General features: G+C 38.8%; 1 protein-coding gene across 9 annotated transcripts in view; it reads left to right on the forward strand.

Moving 5' to 3' along the window:
- The window catches only part of ATF7IP (activating transcription factor 7 interacting protein), an 80888-nt gene that overhangs the window by 13640 nt on the left and 42943 nt on the right, over positions 1-24305 (forward strand). For 4 of the 9 annotated variants that reach the window (XR_009558275.2, XR_015945860.1, XM_060279743.2 and 1 more), the window contains exon 1: positions 6125-6499. The exons of 4 other annotated variants lie outside the window; for them this stretch is intronic. Coding sequence is in view for 2 of the 5 variants with exons in the window: in XM_060279743.2 (XP_060135726.2) it covers positions 6483-6499 (17 nt within the window). In the remaining 3 variants the exon portion in view is untranslated. Of the gene's footprint in view, positions 1-6124; positions 6500-16846; positions 17181-24305 lie in introns of those variants that run through there. One more of the 9 variants, XM_060279746.2, reaches the window with a different exon arrangement.

The raw sequence follows: 24305 nt of genomic DNA on the forward strand, positions 1-24305 counted from the left end.
ATAGAATTGGATATTGTCTTCGTGTTGATGACTCCTTGGCCTAAATCTTCTAATGACTGCTTTATAAGATCTTCAGTAATTTTGGGGACAAGGTGGAACCCTAACAGTATAATTGCCATGAGACTGAAGTCTCATGTTGCAGTGTTGCTGCAAGTAAAGTAGAAGTAGGACCACCAATTACAAGGCCTCTCATTTCCATACCACTTAATCAATTCAGGAAATTGAATTGGTATTGAAAGTTGTAGAGATCAAGGAGAATCAAGGCCACACACCCTTGTTATTTCTAAATTGTCCTGAACTCTTTTCCCCAACTCTCAAAGTTTGGTTGTGTAGTAGAAGGCAGTTTAATCTGCATTTGCAGGATGTCTACGGTAACTTGTTTCAGGTTAACAATCTTGCATTTTGTGATGGGGTAGCCAATTTGTGTGGCTTATAAAAATCATTTCATTGAGGAAGGCTGAAGTAGCTCTGAGTCAGCAGTTGCCATGTTCAAAAAACAAGATTTAAGATAAACATACATCATTTATGTTTGGCACTTTTTAAAAACTCCTCACCACACCCTTGAATTGAATTTTTCATTACATTCGGATCATAGTGCTCTGAACAAGCATGTGTAGTAATGCTAGCTGCTTCGAATCTTGTTTGGAGAAACACCTGGCACAGTAACAGTCTGAATTCCCGGAGAAGGTATCTTTTGAACATGTTTACATGTTGCAAAGTGAGTTTTGTGTGTCGCTTTTTACCCACATTTTTCTCCACATGTTTTGAGCCGAGGTTTGGTCTGTGATAACTGACAGTATAGTCTAGAACAGGCTTACTCAAACTTGGCCCTCCAGATGTTTTGAGACTATAATCCCCATCATCCCTGACCACTGGTCCTGCTAGCTGGGGATCATGGGAGTTGTAGGCCAAAAACATCTGGAGGGCCGAGTTTGAGGAAGCCTAGTCCAGAAGTATTAGGGTAAGACCAGAGATAATAAATCTAAAATGTTGAAACTAGATTTTTTTTAAAAGAAAAAACATACCAGTTTTAATTTTGAAAGTGTTCAGCTTCATATCATATCTTTTTTTTTATATAAAAGATTTTTATTGATTTTCAAAAAAGACAGACACAGACTAAACATACAATATAGCACTGTCCCTTCATTTTCCCTCCACCCACCGGTCCACTTCTGCCACCAGTGGAACCCGTGTGCTTTAAGAATCAAAGGGGTCCAATTGTGAGTTGAGTTCAGTTTCCCCCCTCCCTCCTCCCCCCTATCCCCCCCTGCCACTGAGAGAACAGGGAGGAAGGAGTTATGGGGATTTGCATCCCCCAACTCTTTCATAATCATATTTACAAACATACAACACCACAAACAAAAAAGAAAAAAAAGAGAAAGAAAATTGGGAAAAGTTGAAGCTTCCCAGTTCTTGTTATTTTAACATTTTAATTGCGACTCCCTCGATAGTCTTCCTCATGGTTTTCCTAACAAATTCTGATTACTTGTGGCGAATTTTCCAACTCAGTTTCAAATCTTAATCTTATAATATTAACTCAATCCTCCTCCTTTTTCATGCTGCCCTCCCACAGGTCCCCTCCTGCCACAAGAGGAACCCGCAGGGCACAGCACTTCCAAGGTTCCATTTCCTCCTCACCCATCTGGGCACCCCCTGCCACTGAGTGCCTCAGAATAAGGAGAGGGGGGTAGGCAGCTTTCTTGCCTAAACACCTCACTTAACTTACAAAAATTTACAATAACTTAAAAAATTTTTCCCAAACCATTCTTATGCTCCCTTAAGAGAACATAACTTTTTTCCCTTTCTTTTTTACATTCCATCTCCTCTCCCTAAGTCTTTTCCCCCCAATTGATTCAGCGTTTCCATTATCATGCCAAGATTTCGAAAACCGTCTTTCAAAAACCAAAACAATACCTTTTAACTAAAGTTTTTACCCCACACCCATTCTTTCCCAAATCCATCTCCAGACCTTTGCCCCCCCTTGCCCCTGTCCTTCCCATCCCTCAAAAACACCACTCCACATTTTAACCCCTCCAGGATCTTCAATTCCCTTAGTCTTTAAGTTCCTTTGTCTCTCATCTTCTTGTTCTGCTTGTTTTTCTTCCTGTTGGAAATCATATTTTGCTTCATCCCAAACAAATTTGTCATAGTCCAAGTCCTCATCAATACTTTCATCCAATTGTTTCTCCTCACACACAGTCTCAGATTCAGCAGACTCCAAATCTAAATTATCCTCAAAGTCCTGGACTTGGACTTCAGTCTCGACTGGCGATAAGTTGAGATGTTGCCGTTCCTTGTAAAAGTCTTCCCATGACAGCAAATAGTTCAGCACAGTCTCCTGGAAGGCTCGAGAAAGCTTTGTTTTCATACTTCTTGTAACCGCAGATAAACAGGGGGTAGGGAACAATGGGTACTGGAAAATTCCTTTCTCAGACGATCGACTCCATTTTGGCTGTTCTTTTCCTTAGTTCTTAACTCAATCCCAAATCCGTTCTTACTTCCAATTTAAATGGTTCTATCACGTTTTCAAACAATTTTTAACTGTTCAACAATGCAATCAATCCACCCGGTCTTTTGACAGTTTGACAGCTTTTGACAGCTGTCAAAACGCTCTTCCCCTTAATGCCGCTGTACCTCAAGGGGTGCCGGACTCAGGGGCTGAGATGGTTCCAAAAAAGTCTTTTTTTCCCTCTCGGGTCCACAACTCCAAATTCTTTCGTTGTTCGGCTTAGGTTTTTTTTTTTTTTAAGATCGCCTCCCAGTTTCCCATTAGGAAGAGACCGACTTCCGTTACTTTACAGTCTCTCCTATTTTTCCAATCAGCAAATTTAAAGTCTGGATCAAAGTTCCACTTACTTCTTTGGAAATCTTTAATTTAAATCGGAAAAATCCGCCGCTTGCCGGGTCAGGACTCGGAGCTTCGCTTCCCGGAGGTAAGATGTGGCCCAAAATGGCTCCCGCGGTTCAACCCCGCCGGCTCACGATCGCTCTATTGAGCTCTCGGGCGGCGGGGGATCCGCCGAACGGAGCAGCCGCTGGACGCCTAAGTCATCGGAACTCTCTATCCGATGCTTTTACGGGGAGTCCGCTCGCTCTGCGGACTCCCCCCCCCTCCGAGAAGCCAGGGACCTCGGCACGCGAAGTCCCTGCGTCCTACTCACCGCCGCGACGAACCGGAAGTGTCAGCTTCATATCATATCTGTCATTATTATTTAGATTTTGTAATTTTAAATCACTTGGCATACTTTTAACATGAAATTTGTAAACATCTTAAAATAGCAAAATTAATTGAGTAATAATTCAGATATTTATAATGGATGTGATATGAAGCTGAATGGTGTTTTAGTCCAAACAAAGTGAATTCAAAACTTAATTACAGATATATCTTTGAAGATAGTACCTTAGGGCTCAAAGCACGTTGCTAGTAGCAAGTACTGTAATTAAAAAGTATAAATTGCTGAACATGTTTCTTCATTGCCCTATGCTTGCATTTTGTACTGAGGGGACAATGTGTCGAAATCCCGTAGAGCCTTTGAATAACTGTTTTGTAGGTTTACATTTAACCTCTTGGATTGTCCGCAGACTGCTTTAGAATTACCCCCTTCTCTTTTCTCCCTTTCCATAAAATTGTTTGGGCAAAGAACTTGGGAATCTGGTGTGATATCTATCTGTAACTTTCACCGTTATAAGCTCATAAACAAATATGGGCAAAGCCTCTGTCTCAATGTTTGATGTTTCTTTCAATAAAGAAAACCTCCCTGAGGAAATAAAGTTTGGGAGGGGGTTAAAAGAAAAACTGGAAAGCATTCAGCTCCTCCCCCTGATAGAATCTGAAGTGGTACAGTCAGCAAAACATTCCACATTACAATAGATGCTTGAATCTGCTTGAAGTCCGGATCAGATGATCTCATTGAGAGCCAGTGTGGTGTAGTGGTTAAGAGCGGTAGACTCATAATCTGGTGAACCGGGTTCGATTCCCTGCTCCTCCACATGCAGCTGCTGGGTGACCTTGGACTAGTCACACTTCTCTGAAGTCTCTCAGCCCCACTTACCTCACAGAGTGTTTGTTGTTGGGGAGGAAGGGAAAGGAGAATGTTAGCCGCTTTGAGACTCCTTATGGCAGTGTTTCTCAACCTTTTTTGGGCCACGGCACACTTGTTCCGTGAAAAAAATCACGAGGCACACCACCATTAAAAAAGTTTTAAAAATTAACTCTGTGCCGCCCTATATTATAATTATGACTGTAAGAAACACTTGCCAAATATTGCTTTCCGGCGGGTCAGCGCTGCCGAGTTCTTAAAAGATCCGGGTTTCTGATCCACCCCACCCGACCCCGCCGTCCCGTATCTTACCCTGTGCGTGTTCTCGGACTTGTGAGAGGACGATTTGGTCTTCATGCCTCCGTGAATTAGCAACAAACTACCTTTTGAATGATGGAGATTGAATATTTTAAAAGTAGCTACTTGAAGTCCGCTCGATTTTCCAAAAAAGAGACACACGTGCGGCACTATTAGCTGCTGGGGGCTGCCATCTTGGCTAAAGGATTCTGGGATGATCCTGTCACGTGAGGCATGGGGGAAATGGAAATAATGAAAGCTGATTGGTCTGTGGAAACTAGAAGGGGCGAAGAAATAGGACGCCCAGGGAGGTGGAGTTTGCAGCTGCAAAATCGCCCTTCTCGTCGCCGCACGTCGCGGCACACCAGCCAGCGTCTCGCGGCACACTAGTGTGCCGCGGAACAGCGGTTGAGAAACGCTGCCTTAGGGTAGTGATAAAGCGGGATATCAAATCCAAACTCTTCTTCTTTTTCTCCTCCTCCTTGATGTTCATGAGTTTTACATAGGACGCCAAGCAAATTGTCAACAAATCACAGAACATATCTGTAGAACAATGATTTGAACAATCAACGGTTCTTTCAGTTAGCTCTCTAAAAACGACATGGACCCATGTTTTTGCACCATAGTAGACCTGAAAAGTGCAGTTTATCTATAATTTTTATACAGTGGTGCCTCGACTTACGAAGGCGATCCGTTCCGCGGTGCTCTTTGTAAGTCAAAGTCTTCAGTTGTTGAAGTGCCCTTTTCGCACATGCACAGACCGTGCGTGCCGCTTCTGTGCAGGTGCAGAACATCCGCGCGCCGCGAAAAGACTTCCGGGGCTGTCGACTTCGTAAGTCGAAACCATCGGAAGTCGAGTCATTCGGATGTTGAGGTACCACTGTATTTCAGTTAGTGAAGACAGATACAATCTGTAATTTGATTGCTGTATATGAGAGGTGCTGTAGCCTCGAATGTGATCTGACAGCCAGGAAGTCTCTGGTTCAAATGTTAACCACAACCACAAACTTGCTATGCCACTTCAGGCAAACCGTTAGATCTCTGCCTCAGACTGTCATGTTCAAACAGGGATGATAGCAAGAATTTCTACAATGATGTATGTGAGGTGCAACACTCGAAATACTACATTATTCTAATGTTCATAATCATGGAGTATGATAAGGAGGTAGCTACTGTTAACTTCTGGAATTTAGTTGAATTTCTTGTTTTTAACCCTTCATGCATAGGATAGGAAAATACCCAATAAAAATACTATACATGCAAAAAATAAAGGAAAACTATATTATACTTGGTCACTGAAATCATGCTGAAATAACTACCTAGAATGAACAACAAGCCTACAAATTTTGAATCTACTATTATGACATGAGGTATATTTAATCTCTGTTCTATTCTATCCTTTTTCGCTGAAAGGGCAAATGTTACTGCAAATACTTAACCTGTTATGCATATATGCTTCTGTTAAAGCAATATTGCACCTCTGCATACTATCCTGTGTTAGACAGAAGTCTATTGTGGGTCTTTCAACCATAACATATTTAAGAAAGGAATTCAGTTCATTGGTGTTTGGAAAAACCTAATTACCTATGCCCCTGCACAACTTTTGAAAAAAAGCTTCTGTAATGTTTATAGTGTGAATGATTTGAGTAGGGTTTCTAATGCCTTAAGAAAAGAGAGAAGAACTGAAATCTGGCTCCTCCTGAGTAGCATTCCCTGCCTGCCAGTAATATTTGGCTTCATTCCTGTTGTCAATAATATGTGACATGGACTTGCAGCTGCTTGGATTCAGATCAGGATTGGAGTGTTATATCCTGATCTACCGACTGGTTCACAGAGGCAGTCTTTGTGCCTTGTGAGTTTTTTCTGTTTGTAGCACTTGTGCTCCAAGATACTGCAGCGTCTCTGCAGCATGTGCACTAATAGCCACTGTGCGTGTGTACTACTCTGTAAGGAGGGAGGTGCTTTGTGAAAAGTGCTTTACCCACTGCTGCGTTGTTACTGGCTGCTGTTGAATGCACACAGTGCAGCCATCTTAGTCGCACTTTCAGTGTAGCTGAAACAGTGCAGTCTCAAAATGGCTGACGAAATGTTCTCTGGAGCTGTTTAGCCTGCCTGTATGCTAATGAGCATATCTAGTGAAGTCACATGTTGCAGATTCTGAGGTAAGAAACAATTCTGGATTTTGCTTTTCTATAAATAGTTCAGGATGTGTGTGTATACAAGTGTGAGACCAAAAACCCCAATTATTGGCAAAGTGGGTATTTTTTTAAGTTTTCAGCTGTTGGTGAAGGTAAATTTTATACGCGTGTTTCACAAGGACTGTGGAAGTGCTTGCTGGGGTCAAAGGTAACTGTACTTAAAAGGCACTATAATTTGGTGTTGCCACTATTTTGAGGAGTCTGAATCAACTGATTTTTTTAAATAAAAAAAATAGTGAATATTTTCTAGCTTTGTACAGTGGTACCTCGGATTGTGGACCCGATACGTTCCGGGGTGCCATTCACATCCCGAAAAGTCCGCAACCAGAGCGGCGCTTTTGCGCATGGGGGAAAGCATGATAGAGCGCTTCTACGCATGTGTGAAGCCCGCAGGATGCTTCTGCGCATGCGCATGGGGCGAAACCCTGTATTATTATATGATAATAAGTAAACACGTCCGGGTCCACCGCGTTCGTAACCTGGAAAAATGCAACCCACAGCGGACGCCACATGAGGTATGACTGTATTCAACTTTGTATAAAAGATGAAGCAGTAGCGCAATCACCAACATTTTTTTAATCTTAAATTCTTGAGATACTTAAATTCTTGTAATTTTGGGAGAATATAGAACCCCATTGTATTTCTAAATAATTACTTGGCTACTTTATGCAGTGTATTATTGGTCAGAAAATAATAATTTTAGAATTTACTGTATTGCAATAAATAATAGAAATAAAAGTTTGATACTGTTCCATTGTAAATATGAGCTAATTTTAAACAAAAAATTGGCATATATTTTTATTTAAATATATTAAGTATACAGTATATTGAAGATTTTCACTGGCCCAAAGAATGAGTTAAGTGACAGCACATGCTTACAAAGGAGCATTTAAATTTCCAGCTTGAAGACTATTTCCCAAAACATGGGCTTTAGGGACAGAAGCTGAATATTGCTCCTGAACTCAGGACCCATGTGTACACAGATGACAACAGCAGAATGTTCTTGTGTGAATGTTTCTCTCAACCTCAAGTATATTGCGCATTATGTCCTCCATAAGTGAAGTCTACATAAGAACAGTTTAACATTACATAGACTTCTTATTTTTTAAGAGGTACACCACAATTAATAGGGAAAATGTCAGGAATCTTTCTAAAATGGAGTTCCCAACGTGGTCATACTGTTTTGTAATTTGGAAACAATTCAGATCTTAATGGTTGGAGTAACTGGGAAAGCAAAGCAGTGTTCTGTACCTTGGGGGGGGGACTTGCTCACGGTCTTGACTCTGCTGACAGGAGCACCATGGTGGTGACTGGGGGGGGCAGTGTCTCCCCTTTTTCTTTCTTATGACTGTTCTGGGGAGGAGCCAATGGGTTTGCGTTCCTTGCCACCTCAGAGGCTCAGTGGAAACAAACCATATCTTCTCTGCTTACCCTATCAAAATTGATGATCCTTCTTTCTCAGTAGGTATCATTTCTTACATGGAGAATTAATTTGTAGAATTATGGATCTCAAGTAGTATAGTGGGCAGTTCCCCCCTGAACTAAATGCGTGTTCTTTGTAACTGTAAAATGGGCATATTGCATTCTCATACTGATACTTTCTGTACAATATTGCTTTGTGAGTTGGACTCATATTTGACTTTTTTCCCTTGAAAGGGAATAATAATAATAATAATAATAATAATAATAATAATAATAATAATAAATTAATTTATTATTTATACCCTGCCCATTTGACTGGGTTTCCCCAGCCACTCTGGGCGGCTCTCTTGTGGCAAATTTGATAGGTGTAATAAAACTGAAACAGTAAAAATACTACGGAAAACAAATTCTCTTAGAGTTCACTAAAGTTTACTTAAATAGTTTAAGTACATTGAATGGAATGTGGTTTTGTTTACTGTAGTACCTTTTATGTAGAACAATTTTTCTGTATTTATTAAGTTTAGTGTTCATACTTTTACCTGTATGCCAGTTGAATTTCTTTGTTAAATATTGCAAATAATTAAAATTGTATGTTGGAAGGTCTCTTGTAAAATTATCTAGATTTCTTTGCTAGTTATTAAATCTGGAACTTTTTGTAATATCTCAGCTAGTGGAAACAAGGAGAATAATTATCAGGGAGCAGACCAAAATGGGTCTGCTTGGCTGTATCTTTATGCCACTGGTTTTTTCTGTTGACTCTCAGTACTGTGCCAGTTGAAAGAGGACAATGCATAGGTACAGTAAAAAAAATCCTAGAGTTTCCATTTGCTGTCTTATGAGTTGGTAGGCTATTTTAATTATATTCAAGAAATATTAGCTTAGTAATTAATGTGGCCCCCAGGCTAGAGGTTCCCCATGCCTAATTGGATTCAATTTTTACTCTGTGGGATAAGTAAATTTCAGGTATGTTACATATTTTTGTGTGAGATGCAGCTGAGGCCACGTGTTTTGATTGCTGTTGATTTCAGCATGACTCTACCATTTGAATTAATGGGATTTAACTGCACTTAACTTTTTAATGGGTGTAAAATAATTAGCTTAGGCACCACTTTGCCTAAATCTGTAGTTAGTCGATTCATATTCTATATATTTATGCCACATTTGTGATGTTCTATCATATTATTATTTATTGTTTGTAAGCCACTTTGGAATTCATTTGAATGGAAAGCAGCATAGAAATATAATCAGATCAGATTAAATCATCTCCAAATATGTTGACTGCAGGGCCATTGGCTTCTCAAAATCTCGCACATTATTTTCAAGAGCTTTATGTCATAAATATACACTTTCAGGGAAGACCAGCAGAACAATTACAGTGTTAAGGAGAGCACAGATAGTGAAACAATTTATTCTATATTTATGATGTTTCACAACCAGATTGATGACTGTTTGTGTCTCTAGTACTTAACTGACTTTATAAAGGGACACTTAAAGTGACAGTCATAAAATGTTTTTCTTTGAAATATTAGTTTGTCTTAAGGTTAAATACAGAGTGTTTGTAAACGTCTGATTCTGGGGTTTGCATTATTTCCCATCTTTCCTGAGATTTAAGAATATTGTCAGCATCAGCACTGCAAGATGATTTGCCCTTTATGCACATTGAATACCATTTCCGCTGTCATGATCCCTTAATGAGATGGCGTTGACTTTCAGAAGCTGTGTTTGCTCTTGGAACTGCTTAACTATGATTGGTCTGATATTCACAAACAATGATAATAGTTACCATCTTAATAGTTATAGACTTGTTCAAAATCTGTATGGATTATGCAAGAAGGAGCTGGCCAGAAACTGCATGGTAGACTGAGCTTGCAAAATCCACATAGGTTTTTTATTTATTCCTCCATAATATTCATTCTGAAGTATCCAAGGGAGGGGTAAAATTCTGCTGGAAATCAAAGCAAATAGATTTAATTCAGTTTTGTCTCCAAACTGATCATTTCATTAACACTAAAAATAGTACTGCCAAAATGTTACATGACTCCTGGTTTCCAAAAAATCATTGGATTACTCTTCTAAAACTAGATTGAATAAAACATGATTTGTTTTTAAAGGGTTATATTATGTGTCCCTTTTAAAAAATAAACATCATTTTAGGAACTTTTAAAATACACTCACATATTTTAATGGCATCAATACAACCAAAATCAAATATGCACTCATCTCATAAAACTGAATCAATGACCCTCCATCAAGTACATTGTTTTGATGCTTTTCTCGAAAAAACAATGAGCCAGAGGAAAATTATAGGTCATGTGTTGTGTTTATTGTGCAAATTTGGATTCTTAAACTGTAACCTGAAAGGGTGGACCTCTTGCTTTTCATTTCATAGACAAAGGTTTGCCTAGTTATTACCACCCTTTGTTTCTGGAAAGTTCTGAGCATTTTAAGTGTTCAAGCAAGTGATACTGCCATTACAGATTGCTGCTTAATGCCTGTTGTATTTTCCAATTACAGTAGTTTCTGTTTCCTTGCTAGTCTAGCATGAAGTCTTTTTCAAGAAAAATATTTGATAAAACACGACTGAAATGCAGATACTTTTCAGACGGAATTATTATTAGACACTATTATTAAACTAAAGTATTAAAATGAAGAAATGGACAAAATAGCAGGAAAGTGTCTACTTGGACAGGTGTCTTTCTTCATTGCTTATCTAAAATTGGATTACTAGCAAAGCTACAGAAATTTACAAAGCCCTTTCTTCAGACATTTCACAGTGAGTTCTGCCTGGAACTCTTCAGGACAGTATTCCATCAGGTAAAATCCAGAGGAGAGAGACTTGCAAGCTGGGCAAATTATGAATGACAACATTCACCAGAGCTATAAAATTATGCTAGGCAATAAGCTTAGCAGTATTTAAATGAACAAATTTGCATATTAAAGTCAAATGTGAGAAAGTTGATAAACATTTTAGAAATCCTTTGAGAAATAATGAAAATTATTTCTAATGACCAAATTCCATTATTTACTGGTAAATTCAGTCAATCATTTTATTTGTAGGCAACCTTTCCAAAGTTAAAGCCACATCATCTTGCAATATATACATAACTACAAACATAACATCAAAAAGTACTCAACCAAATCAAACAATTTCTATGTAAATAATATGCAAAATAAATATACCAAAAAACCACCATCAACAACAGCCCCCTCTTAAATAATGCCCAAGCCAAAGATTCAACACAAAGAAGGGCTGCAGAAACCCAGCCAGATGGGTGGGGTATAATTATTATAATTATTATTATAATAATAATTATTAATTATTACTATTATTATTACTACTACTTAGACTATACAGAATTATTAAATAATTTCTTCAGATTTTGGGATGAGTTAATTTTTTAAAATTCACTTTGACTGCATTGTTGAATTCTTTTACTCCAGCAAAACCTTTCTTCTAAAGAAAAGGTTTAGAGGAAGTTATTGGCTACTTGAGTTAAAGGCATTTACCCTGCCACATTGATAATGATTTAATTACAGATCCCTTGATATTATTATTATTTCTTGTGTTTATGTGCTACCCTTCTTTCTTTCTGAGGAGCCTGGGACAGTGCGCAGCACCATTAAACTATGGGCATCACAAATCATGAGTTAAAGCATTTAAAAAACTTCATTTATTACATTTGTCAGTCACTTTATACAGAAGGCAAGTCTCAAAGCAATTTAATAAGATAAAATACAATACAGTGGAACCTCGGTTTATGAACACCTCGGTTTATGAATTTTCGGTTTATGAACACCGCGGACCCATCTGGAACGGATTAATTCACTTTCCATTACTTTTAATGGGAAAGTTCGCTTCAGTTTATGAACGCTTCAGTTTATGAACAGACTTCCGGAACCAATTACACCCATGTTTCAGTTTATGAACGCTTCAGTTTAAGTACTTCACGGACCCGTCTGGAACAGATTAATCCACTTTCCATTACTTTCAATGGAAAAGTTTGCTTCAGTTTATGAACGCTTACTCTGTGGACCGTCTGGAACGGATTAATTCATTTTCCATTACTTTCAATGGGAAAGTTCGCTTCAGTTTATGAACGCTTCAGTTTATGAACAGACTTCCGGAACCAATTGTGTTCATAAACCGAGGTACCACTGTAAATAAAAGCAATGTAAAATCAGTAAAATTTAAAACAATGAACAGTGCGAAAATGTATAAAATGTGTTAACCCAGTAATATATTAATAAGGACAAGTCCTATGCATCTAAATAAAAGATGAGCAGTCAGAGGCAACTTAATTACCGTATATTCTGGTATATAAGACGACTGGGCATATAAGACGACCCCCAACTTTTCCAGTTAAAATACAGTGGAACCTCGGTTTAGGAACACCTCGGTTTACGAATTTTTGGTTTACGAACGTCGCAGACCCATCTGGAACAGATTAATTCATTACTTTCAATGGGAAAGTTCGCTTCAGTTTATGAACGCTTCAGTCTATGAACAGACTTCCGGAACCAATTACACCCATGCTTTGGGTTAAGTACGCTTCAGGTTGAGTACTCCGCGGACCCGTCTGGAACGGATTAATCCACTTTCCATTACTTTCAATGGGAAAGTTCACTTCAGTTTATGAACGCTTCAGTTTAAGTACTCCGCGGACCGTCTGGAACAGATTAATCCACTTTCCATTACTTTCAATGGGAAAGTTCGCTTCAGTTCATCACCACTTCAGTTTATGAACAGACTCCCAGAACCAATTGTGTTCATAAACCGAGGTACCATTGTATAGAGTTTGGGATATACTCGCCATATAAGAAATACGACCCGGCGTATAAGACGACCCCCGACTTTTGAGAAGATTTTCCTGGGTAAAAAAGTAGTCTTATACGCAGGAATATAAAGTACCAATTTCCTGGGTGAACAAAAAGTTATTAGCTGGGTGCTAACGATAGTGCCAAGTACAGGCAACAACTGATTTGGGTGTATCTGAGTGACACGCAGTCATGCATGCATGTATGGTACTAAACCCGGAAGGAGCCCACAGACTTCACAAAAAAGGTGGAACAGGCTTATGTGCATTCCGGAACATAATCCTGTGCAAAATGAGCATTGCCTGTACATCTTCCTAAGAAAGACATTCCACAGATGTGGGTGCCACCACTGAAAAGATTACAATAATCCGCACCTCCCTTGGGTGGGGCATGCACACACTACATATCAAAAATCAGAAAACCTACCAGTAGTTTAACTCAACCAATCTTATCTACTGGATCCCAGGATTAGTGTAAAGAATAATATGCTTAATTCTTCATGAAAGAATAATATATTGCTCAAACACAACAGATTGAGATTTCATATCATCTCCGACTACCATATTTTCTCAAATCTAATGCTCGCCTTTTCTGCCAAATTACATTGGGAAAATTAAGGTGCACATTAGATTCAATGACACATTTAAATTTGCCAGCAATTACTTTTTTGGTTTCAGGGTTCTGAAAATTGAAGTGTACATTAGATTTGATGACGTATTGGGCTTGAGTAAATACAGTATATCAGGGGTTCCCAAACTAAGGCCCGGGGGCCCGCGGACGGTCCGGGAATCAGCATGTTTTTACATGAGTAGAATGTGTCCTTTTATTTAAAATGCATCTCTGGGTTATTTGTTGTGCCTGCCTGGTGTTTTTATATGAGTAGAATGTGTCCTTTTATTTAAAATGCATCTCTGGGTTCTTTGTGGGGCAGAGGAATTCGTTCATATTTTTTTTCAAAATATAGTCTGGCCCCCCAAAAGGTCTGAGGGACAGTGGACCGGCCCCCTGCTGAAAAAGTTTGCTGACCCCTGCAGTATATCCTTGCTTTTCTCCAATCAGCCTGGTCACTAAAAAAAAATTCCCAACATTCCTAAATGAGTTTAATTTCACTAATGATTCATGAGAGTTTATTTTTGTTTGTTTGTTTGTGGTGTTTTCTATGGATGTGGTATATTCCTTAAGGTGATGTAACCCACCTTGTATGTAATAGCAATAGAAAGGTAGGATGTAAACCCACTAAATAAATAAAATTTAAACCACTTTTAAAACAGTAAACTAGCTTTAATTAGTAAAATGTATTAAATTGTAACAAATTTGCATTAAGTAGTGTTGATCACAATGTTTTGTCTTTCTACTACAATAAAATACAAGCCATCACTATTTTATTTGGAAATTTACGGATTAAAAGAAGAGAAAAAAATTAAGGAGAATAAAATTGGTATATAGTATAGTATATTAGTATATAGCAGGGACGTCCAACTTCCAAGAGAATGTGATCTACTCCCAGAATAAAAAACTAGCAGTGATCTACTCGATTGGGTGGGGCAGAACAAAGTTGTTGAGGTTTTTTTTAGGGGGGGTGCCTTACTTTTTGTGCTTTGCAATGGGGGGGCATAAAACGCTCACGAAACAGCGCAGCGATAACTGTCTTCCATTTCTGACATCGTGCACAAATGAGGGACAAAGCGAGGGGGGGGGCCTGGATGTTCTTTTTCCTCCGCAGAGGAAAATGAGCCCGCAGTCGACCACACAGCAATAACTCTGTCTTCCATTTCTGCAATCATGCATTAATAGAGAGCAGAGTGGGGCCAGGTGTTCTCCCCACCCCACCCCGAGAAGGAAAATGACCCCGCAATTGACCGCTATCACCCAGGGATCAACCTGTCGATCATGGACGACCGGTTGGACATGCCTGGTGTATAGTATATACTAATAGTAACAAACATCATCAGTTTACAATCTGAATACAATAACCAATATTACATATATCTTAGGTTAAACATGTAAGTTAATATAAGCTCTCCAAATGTCCAGATAGATAATGTACATCTATATGATATGTGTTCAAATGTAACTAGGGCTGTGAGAGCCTCAGCCCACATTATGTAATAGATAGTGGATATTTACCCTTCTAGACTTGGAAGTACAAATCTCTTAATGACAACGAGGGCTCCCAAAGTCCTCCTGTCCATCCCCATATTTTATAATTTATAATTATAATATAATTTAGAAGTACTTGAAAATCTGCAGATGTCAAGGATTTCACCAGTACAAAATGATGCCGATAACAACACCAGAACAACAACAACAACAATCACAGGGCAAGCCCATACCATGTGCCTTAACTAGGCATTCTCAGTATTACATCTCCAACATCTGTATTAGAACAGTGCCTTCCTATGCAAATGAGATGGAGCCCAATGTACTTGAAATCTTGATGTGGGTGGGGCTGGATCTTGCTCAATTGCAAGTCTAAGGAAACATTCCATACAGATTCAAAAGTAATATTCCATTGTTTAGGCTGTATGATACCTTCTAATCCCCTATTCCACATCTCTCTGAGTTGTTAAAAAGTTCTGTTAAGCATTTATACACAGCAGTTTTAACATTTTGAAAGGATCCTGTAATTCTATACAACAGATTAAGTGTTCAAAACAGATGGGCCACATATATACCGGTAGGTACCAGAAAATGCTGTAACTGAAGATATTGCCTTTCTGAACTTGGCGATTATTGATATTTAAATCATAAAATAGGTTCAGATTAATAATTTTTGTTATTTCCTGTCAGCTGATTAATTAATATATTCAATCCATTTCCCCACAAAGAGTTTATAAAGTGGATTAGAATTTTATAACTCTCTGCTGAATTATGTGTAAGAAAAAAAGAGAATTATTTTAAGGGTGGCCCTCCAGATGTTGTACTTCAGCTCCCGTAATCTCTGACCGTTAGCCATTATCAAAGGGATTGATGAGACCCAGGCTTCTGGTCAGTTTGCAGGCCTCGCCCCCCATTATTTGGTAACAAAGATGCCCTAGCCAATTACAGGAAATATTCAGTGGTTAAATGGTAACACACCGCCCAGTATACAGTACATCTTTATAAAATTGATCCAAAGATCTCGACTTTTCACAAACTACAATGGTGTTTTAGTGAGGTAAGTTGTTTCAAAAAGTTGTGACCATTGGAAATCTCAAGAGTTTTGAAAAGGAAAAGGACCCACTAACTGAAATAAATATGGCTTATATTTCATCAACATTACACCCTTGATAAAGTTGTATTTTAATACACTTCTAGATAGGTAGCCTACACAATTCAAACTGACTGGAAAAGACATACATACTATGTTATTAGTCATATGGTGTATAAAGGAAGAGAAAAGTAAGGACATATATTTTCCAGTAAGCTAAATTGTCTTGTTTTGTGAAGTATACATAACTTCAAACTGTTTTGCAGTAGATTATATTTGGAATTTTCTGAGACTAGAGACAACTGATATTTATTACAGAATTTTATGTAAATATTTAGGAATCGAAGATGAGCGATAAATCCATGCATTTTCATACAAAGCATGTTGAAATATTTCATGTGTTAAACACTTACTTATTAGATATGCGAAAGTATTGAGTAAATCTCATTCTTATTTGAGCATTTTGTCAACAAAGTGTTAAATGGTATGTTCAGAACCAATCATTGGACATGGAGGACGGGGAATGTTTTACCTTGCAATATCCTGCAGCAGTTGTTTTACAAAACGAAGGCCCCTTTATGTACAGCTATAACTGCACTCTAGCTTGGCTTTGGGTTATGTCATGGATTCTGCCTTGTCTGTAATGCCCAAACTTGTTTCCTGCACTGAAGCATTGTAGTAGATAATAGTATATTGTTTAAGGATGTATTCATTTTATTAAGAGTAATAAATCCAGAAGTAAGACTTGCACGCAGACACTGATTTTTCTCTATCTGGTTTAATGTACTGCTTTCTGTTGAGTTCTGATATGCATTTTTTTCTGCTTCTGCATGGCATAAGGGAGGTATCACACTGCACACGCTTCTGGGCAGGCAACTGCTAGCACTGCAGCAAGCAGTACAAATAGGCTCATTCTGAAGACTTTCCATTGCAGCTGGCATTTGCAGACTATGTGCTTTATAAGAGCTAATGCAATTCCTCTAGGATCATTTATTGTGTAAATAAAAATCTCAGCATGTGCTATTCCATAGATGTGGGTGACTAAAGGAAAGGTCACACAGTAGTCAGGTTTTAGTTAAAGTGCAGTATGTTTTGCTTGTGTGACGACAAATGAGGTTTGTTCTCAAGATGGCCGACCTAGAAGTGTTCTACTGTTTTGATATGTAAACTGCTGAGCTGAGGAGGAAGTTCTCTTGATGTATGTCATGCTGCCTCCAGGTAAGACAACCAGTTCCTTCATAACATTTTCACAGGCCCTGGCAAGATCTTACTGCAAACTTACTACATTTTTTAAAAAATCATGAATTTTAAAAGCTGTGTGCTCTGCTGTGGTAGGAGAATATGTGTGGGCTTTTGGGGTTGTTTGTGAGAGTCACAGATTATTGTGGCAGTGATGGTTCTGATATAAGATGTCTGAACAAGTTCAGTGGTTCTGTCATAAAAGGGGGGTTGTTTTAATCCACATTGTTAGTGTAAGTCCATTTGGCGGGAAATTGTAGAGCCCTTCAACATAAATAATAGTAAATATTGGGAGTTGTGTATATTTAAGAAAAATGCTAAAAGAGACTGCAATGGTATGGTATCTGAGTTGACATACAGGCATGGGTGATAAAATATGGACTAACTTTTGATCCCTCCCTCCCTCTCAAAAAGCTTATGTTCAGCCTTTAGCTTCTCAGGAAAATTCTGAGATTCACAGATTATCCTGATGTTTCTGGCCCTCAAGAGTGTTGGAAATTTGATGGCAAAATATTTTTTTAAAAAAATCAGCCCAAGTTGATTATCTCTGTCAAAGTTTTTTCAAGGGTTTAGTTACTGTTTTCACACTTGAGAGTAGCAGTCCCCCCTCCTGCATTTTAAAAATCAACCAAATGATAACAAGTAATGTAAATTACTTATGACAATATACCTGCTACCGGTATATATTGTGACCCTTCATGCTATACAAATTGCTCATCTTAACTGCAGCAGTAATACTTCCTTCATGGGCTACTCAGTTGAAAGCTTATTACTATAAGCCATTATTAGTTTATTTTAGAATCTATTTTTAGTTTACTGTACTTTTCAACATTGATACATTTGTGAGTTCTCTGATGAGCCTTTTTTGTACAATAGCTTTTGAATAATAAAAAAGCTGTTGTGGTAGCATAAAGAAGCTAAAGTTAAGTATTGCAAACAGTTTTGATGATCCAGAGCTAAGCTAACTAATGAACACGGTTGGTTCCATCTCTGCCCTGAACATTTCAGTCCCTGGTTGTATTGGTCTGGGCAGGATTTTCTGTCATCATTCTTTCTTAAGATTGTAAATTGCATCATCAAAAAAGATGGGTAAATAATATTGATTTGTTTTAAAATGGAAATAATATTGGTTTTGTTTCAGAATGTTGTTCATTTCTGCAAACTTGTAATTCCATCCATTTAATGGGCAAAAAAAATGATGCTTTGCTACCTGAGCCAGTTGTGAGGATGTTCCTTCAGTATTGCCTATTATCCTGCAATCATAATCTGTTCATGCTATGCAGCAGCCAAGCTTTGAGAGTATATTCTTTTCTTCTGTACATCTACACATCAGAACCACTCATTTTGTAGGCAGATTATTGTCAGGTTAAAAACCTTTCCTTATGCCTGAGCTAAATATGATTGCGTATTTTTAAAGAAGGAAGTAAATATTGGCTCTAAATGCTCTAAAAGCACCAGGCAAAAAAAATCAAGGAAAGTGGTGAATTAAAGCATGTGAGCAATATTATTTGAAATAGTGGAAGAGGAGAAAACCCTTGTACATTTTTTTGGCAAATTAAGAAGCTCTGGTCTTTCTTGAAAATTCAGTGAATTGAAAGTTTATATGAAGTTGCCTTAAGATGGATGGCTCATCTATCCCAGTACTGTCTAGTAGTACATTGTCCCTCCATCTGGTGCTCACCAGATACTTTAAACCAGGCACCCCCAAACTTCGGCCCTCCAGATGTTTTGGACTACAGTTCCCATCTTCCCTGACCGCTGGTCCTGTTAGCTAGGGATCATGGGAGTTGTAGGCCAAAACATCTGGAGGGCCGCAGTTTGGGGATGCCTGCTTTAAACTAAAATTTACATCATCCCCTGTCTGCATTGACAGTGGTAAGAAATTATGGAAGTTGATGTCCAAAACATCTGGAGGACATTAGGTTGAAAAAACTGGAACTATTGTGATTGGCAGCTCTTCAGGTCTCAGGCAGAGAGAAAGCCATTCCCAGGCCTGCTCCTGGAGCTATTTTAAGTGGAGACGCCACGGATTTTTGCATACAAAGTATTTATTCTACCAATCAGCAATGGCCTCTTTCTGAACTTCATTATTATTATTTGTTCTTCTGCTTATTTTAGTTGGGTACTAAAACTGTAAAAGTAATGTATAGTGCCTTTTGTCAAGGCTAAAACAGTTACAGAAGCCACCTTAACTTATAAATCATATCCTGTGTCTGATTTTGTTACCAATGCCACTACCGCTGCAACTGTGTACAATTATACAAATATTTCAAGCTTACTACAATTAAAAAAGATAAAAACAATGGGATCCTAAAAGTATGCTGTTCACTTAGCCTACTTTTAACTACAGCTTGGATCCAAAAGTGGTGGTGGGCAAGCAGATACCAGGTAGTGACTTCCTGATTTACCCTTTCTACTGCAACCTCTCCATGTCACATCCATGGGAGTAAAACAAAAAACAAACTGTTTTTTGGGTGAAATTCTGCTCATGGAAGTTGGGATTCAAGCTGTTACCACCAATTAACAAAAGAAGCATTTGTACAAACTACCCTGCTTCCACCAATTTCTGAAACACGACTTTCCACTATCCAAACGCTCATTACAGGTGACTGCCCCTGCGCACATAAGTGAAATTGCATAAAGTGTATACGTAATCACGTGTCAGTAGGGCACACGTAAGTGCAGGGACGTTGGTATTGCAACATTCCCTGTCCATAGCTAATCTCACTCCTCACCTGCTAGCTTTGACCAGTGAAGTTGATGGTAGTGTCATGTTGACTTTAAATTCCAATTAAAACTCTTAATGTTTCATCACAAGGCCAGCATTTCCATTGTTTGTGCAGATACACAAACAGAAAATCCATGTTTTCAAAGAAAGCTACGGTGCATATTGTTTCATGTACGCAAACCTCATGAGTATTTTGAGAGCTTGATGTAAAACACAAGCAAATAATTCATTAAATAAGCAGTTATCTAAGAAAGTACAAGTATGTTACTATCCAAGAAATGTGTAATTAAAAAGTACCCTCATACTGGCAAATCTGGTGGTTTACCTCTGCCTCTGCCTTCACCCTGGTGGTGGGCTGCCTCTTTCTCCTGGTTGGTTAGGATTCAGCACTGTTCATGCCTCAGACCTGAGGGCTCCTCAGAAAGAGCAGTAGGGAGTTCAGGATTCCCCAGCAGATCTCCAGACTGCTAATGATCCTGGAGAGCCATTGTATTGAGATATCCCAACCCCAGGACCGGAGGAGTTAACTGAAGATAAGCTACTGAAGATAAGCTTCAGGCTGCACAGGAAAAGCATTTTGGTTCCTGAAGTTTATTCTAATTGTGCAGGTAAAAATATAACTGATGGAATTCTTCAGGATGTGGTATTAGTGTGTGAAAACAGTCTAGATCCAGTGGTCCCCAGGTATGCGCCTCCAGATGGTAGAGATGTCAGCCACCATCCTACCGTGTTTCCCCTTTTTTAAGACGTAGTCATAAAGTAAGCCATGGCAGGATTTTTAAAGATTTGCGAATATAAGACATACCCCGAAAATAAGACATACCTCCATGCCGTGTGGAACGAGACCGCTGAGCGCCCCAGCCAGCTAGTGGGACCCAGAACGCCGGCTACCACTCTGGAGGGAAGGCAAACGGCGTTTCCGTGCGCTGCTCTGGTTCGCCAGAAGCGGCTTAGTCATGCTGGCCACATGACCTGGAAGCTGTACGCCGGCTCCCTCGGCCAATAACGCGAGATGAGCGCGCAACCCCAGAGTCGGTCACGACTGGACCTAATGGTCAGGGGTACCTTTACCTTTACCCTTCTAATATTGGTTCCTGGTGAATGACAACAATTGGAATAGTTCTTTACATGTGCAAATGGAATTGACATAATTTTCTAAAATTAGAAAAAATTGCATATCTGATGTTTGGGAAGTATTTCCTTAATTCTAAAAAGAAAATACGATGGGAGAATAAATGTTCAGTACATTGTGAAGAGTTGTGCACAAAAGGTTGCTGTGCATGCATGATATATATGCTGATCTGCCTATGCTAATTAGAGACCATTAGGGGTTAATCTTTGGTGAAGAGTATGCCCCTCTTTTTGTATAACTTTGCATGTAGAGGCAGGAAGGCTTGAGTTGTGCTCTGCTCCTGGTTTCATACTGTTACAGTGCTGCGTACTGATTCTATTTTTAGCCTTGTTGCCAGGCAGATCTTCTGTGCTTCCTGCTGACTCTCAGCCTCTGGTATTCATGGGCTTTTGCAAAACTGATCTTCAGGAGCCAACCAGCGTGACTATGCAAATCTTCAGTCCAGTCGTCTGACATCAGACTAGTCAAGTTTACTTGCTCGGCTTGCTGATAAGATAACAACATGGCTTCAGGGGGTTCCTTATTAGGGTGTATTATTTACACGTGCAAAAGATACTGTATTTTTAAATGTAGGCAAGTTAGATACCAGGGAGAAAAGCTAACTCCCTAGTTACAATACTAACTAAGCTTTAATTTGTCACACTGCCCGAACTTGTAGTCCTGCCTACTTACCACATTTATGACTGTGGTGTGAGGTTGGCAGTGACCTCAGTGTTTGACTGTGCATGCGCAAACAGATGCATTTCATTTCCTTGAAGAAAGGAAATCTAAGAAAAAAGAAGTATGCAAGTAAGATGTTTCTGGGAAATCAATTGGCTGCAACTTGGGCAAGATTTTCAAATTGCCTTTTTCGATCATGAACATTAAAGTCTCTGCACACTAGAATATTTAAACTATCGTTACTGTATCGTACTTTATAAATGCTAGTTTCTTAATGTTGAATCTCCATATTTTTTGCACATCCTTTCTCTTCTGTTTTCCCATGAAATTTTATTAGTGACCTCAAAGGGCTACTAAAGATGACACCAGACTATTGTGAGTTTAAATATTCAGTACCAAAATGTAAAGGTTACACTTGCATCAACTCAGCTTATGGTACATGAATGGAAGAAATCAGTATAAAACGTATGAGTAAATAATAGTAGGTTTTCCCTTTGGGCACATTACCATCCTTTTGCAAGACATTGGTAATGTTAAGTATTGCATAGTCTAAAGTATCACTTAAGGTAAAGGGACCCCTGACCATTAGGTCCAGTCGTGACCGTCTCTGGGGTTGCGCGCTCATCTCGCATTATTGGCCGAGGGAGCCGGCGTATAGCTTCCAGGTCATGTGGCCAGCATGACAAAGCCGCTTCTGGAAAACCAGAGCAGCACATGGAAACGCCGTTTACCTTCCCGCTGTAGCGGTTCCTATTTATCTACTTGCATTTTGACATGCTTTCGAACTGCTAGGTTGGCAGGAGCTGGGACCAAGCAACGGGAGCTCACCCCGTCTTGGGGATTCGAACCGCCGACCTTCTGATCAGCAAGCCCTAGGCTCAGTGGTTTAACCCACAGCGCCACCTGGGTCCCTTAAGTATCACTTAAGTAAATATTAACTTGCTTCTTTAAAATGAGTATATATTTTCATTAGGAAGTGAAAACCTACCAGAGAGTTGTTTTCATATTAAACTTTAAAAGCCATGTATTACCATGCCTCTTTTAGCTCTAGGAGCTGATGTCTGCATATTTTTGTGAAAATAATTAGTTTTGCACATGCTATTTTGTGGTATTTAACTTTAGGGACAGTGTTCCATTTTCTGTTTCTGCCTGTTGCTTCTGATGAAGTAAGAGGTACAGTGGTACCTTGGTTTTTGAACGTCTCAGAAGTCGAATGTGCCACAGGGCTTCTGTATTGAGTTTTCCAGAAGTAAATGCTTCGGTTTGCGAACATTTCGGAAGTCTAATGGTCTTCCGGAACGGATTACGTTTGAAAACCGAGGTACCACTGTAGTAGTGTGTTGTATAGAACAGGCACCCCCAAACTTTGGCCCTCCAGATGTTTTGGACTACAATTCCCACCATCCCTGACCACTGGTCCTGTTAGCTAGGGATCATGGGGGTTGTAGGCCAAAACATCCGGAGGGCCGCAGTTTGGGGATGCCTGGTATAGAATGTAGACTAACTTGCATATGGGTAACTGCTAGGGAGACAATTGTTGTCTGAAAACACCTGTAGATTTGAGAATTTCAAAAGCAAATTTGGTATTGAATTTTTGAGGTAAAATGAAGTGTAAATGGTTTGCTTGCCCTCTGGACTTCTTTTTCTTTTGTTTTTCTGTTGAATGAAATGTTTTCATGTCTCCTTAACTGAAGGGGAATATGCAGGTTTCAAGGTGAAAACAGTTTCAACATCTGAGCTATAGAAAATATACGTAAGTTCAACTTCGGGCTAGGCTACTTGTTTCTCACCATTTCTGTCAGTTGAATGTGTTGGTTAATCTTCAGACTCTTTTAACAAAAACATTTTGAAAGGATTATGCATTTAAAGTTTTCTGAATTATTCAGCACTTATTGTCTGAAAATAAGAAATGTTCAGTAGTAACATCTTTTTCTTGTTGCTGGGCAGATATGAGAGTGCATACTCCTGATTGGTAGTTGAGTATCTGCTTCCTCCAGCCAATCGGATAAGGTAAAATTATACGGGGGGGGGGGGGGAGAGAGCTCGGTAACAATGAAGCAAGCTGCCGATTTATTTTCTCTGTGTGAAGATCACACAAACTAAGAGTGTGGCTACAGCTGGCTCCCTCTTGGGTATGTTTCAGAAATTACAAGGTCTCAAAGAAAAAGGGGGAGGAGGAGTGCTATTACTATTATTACTATTATTTATTTATTTCCTAATTAATGTTCTTTTGGAATGCTGAATATTGTGTAAAGGAGAAAATAGTTTTCTGTGTACAATAGCTTAAACAGCCCAATCTTAATTAAATGCTTAGGAGGTAAAAATAAGATACATAAGCGCTAACTTGCAATTAGACATAATTCCTCTTTGTTGGCGACACGCATGCTTTTCTTTTTCAAAGAGATATACTTCATTTTTATTTAATGTAGTAGAGAACATTGGTGGCATGTAAATTGATATTTGTTTATTTTTTGTAAATTTATACATAATTTTAAAAGCTCAAATCAAGCTTATTAAAATATATTTTGCAATTTTTGATGAAAAGCTAATCACAGAATGTGATGAAATTAAATATGAAAATTAA

This window comes from Zootoca vivipara, chromosome 9, assembly GCF_965207765.1.
Source record: "Zootoca vivipara chromosome 9, rZooViv2.hap1.1, whole genome shotgun sequence".
Taxonomy (NCBI): domain Eukaryota; kingdom Metazoa; phylum Chordata; class Lepidosauria; order Squamata; family Lacertidae; genus Zootoca; species Zootoca vivipara.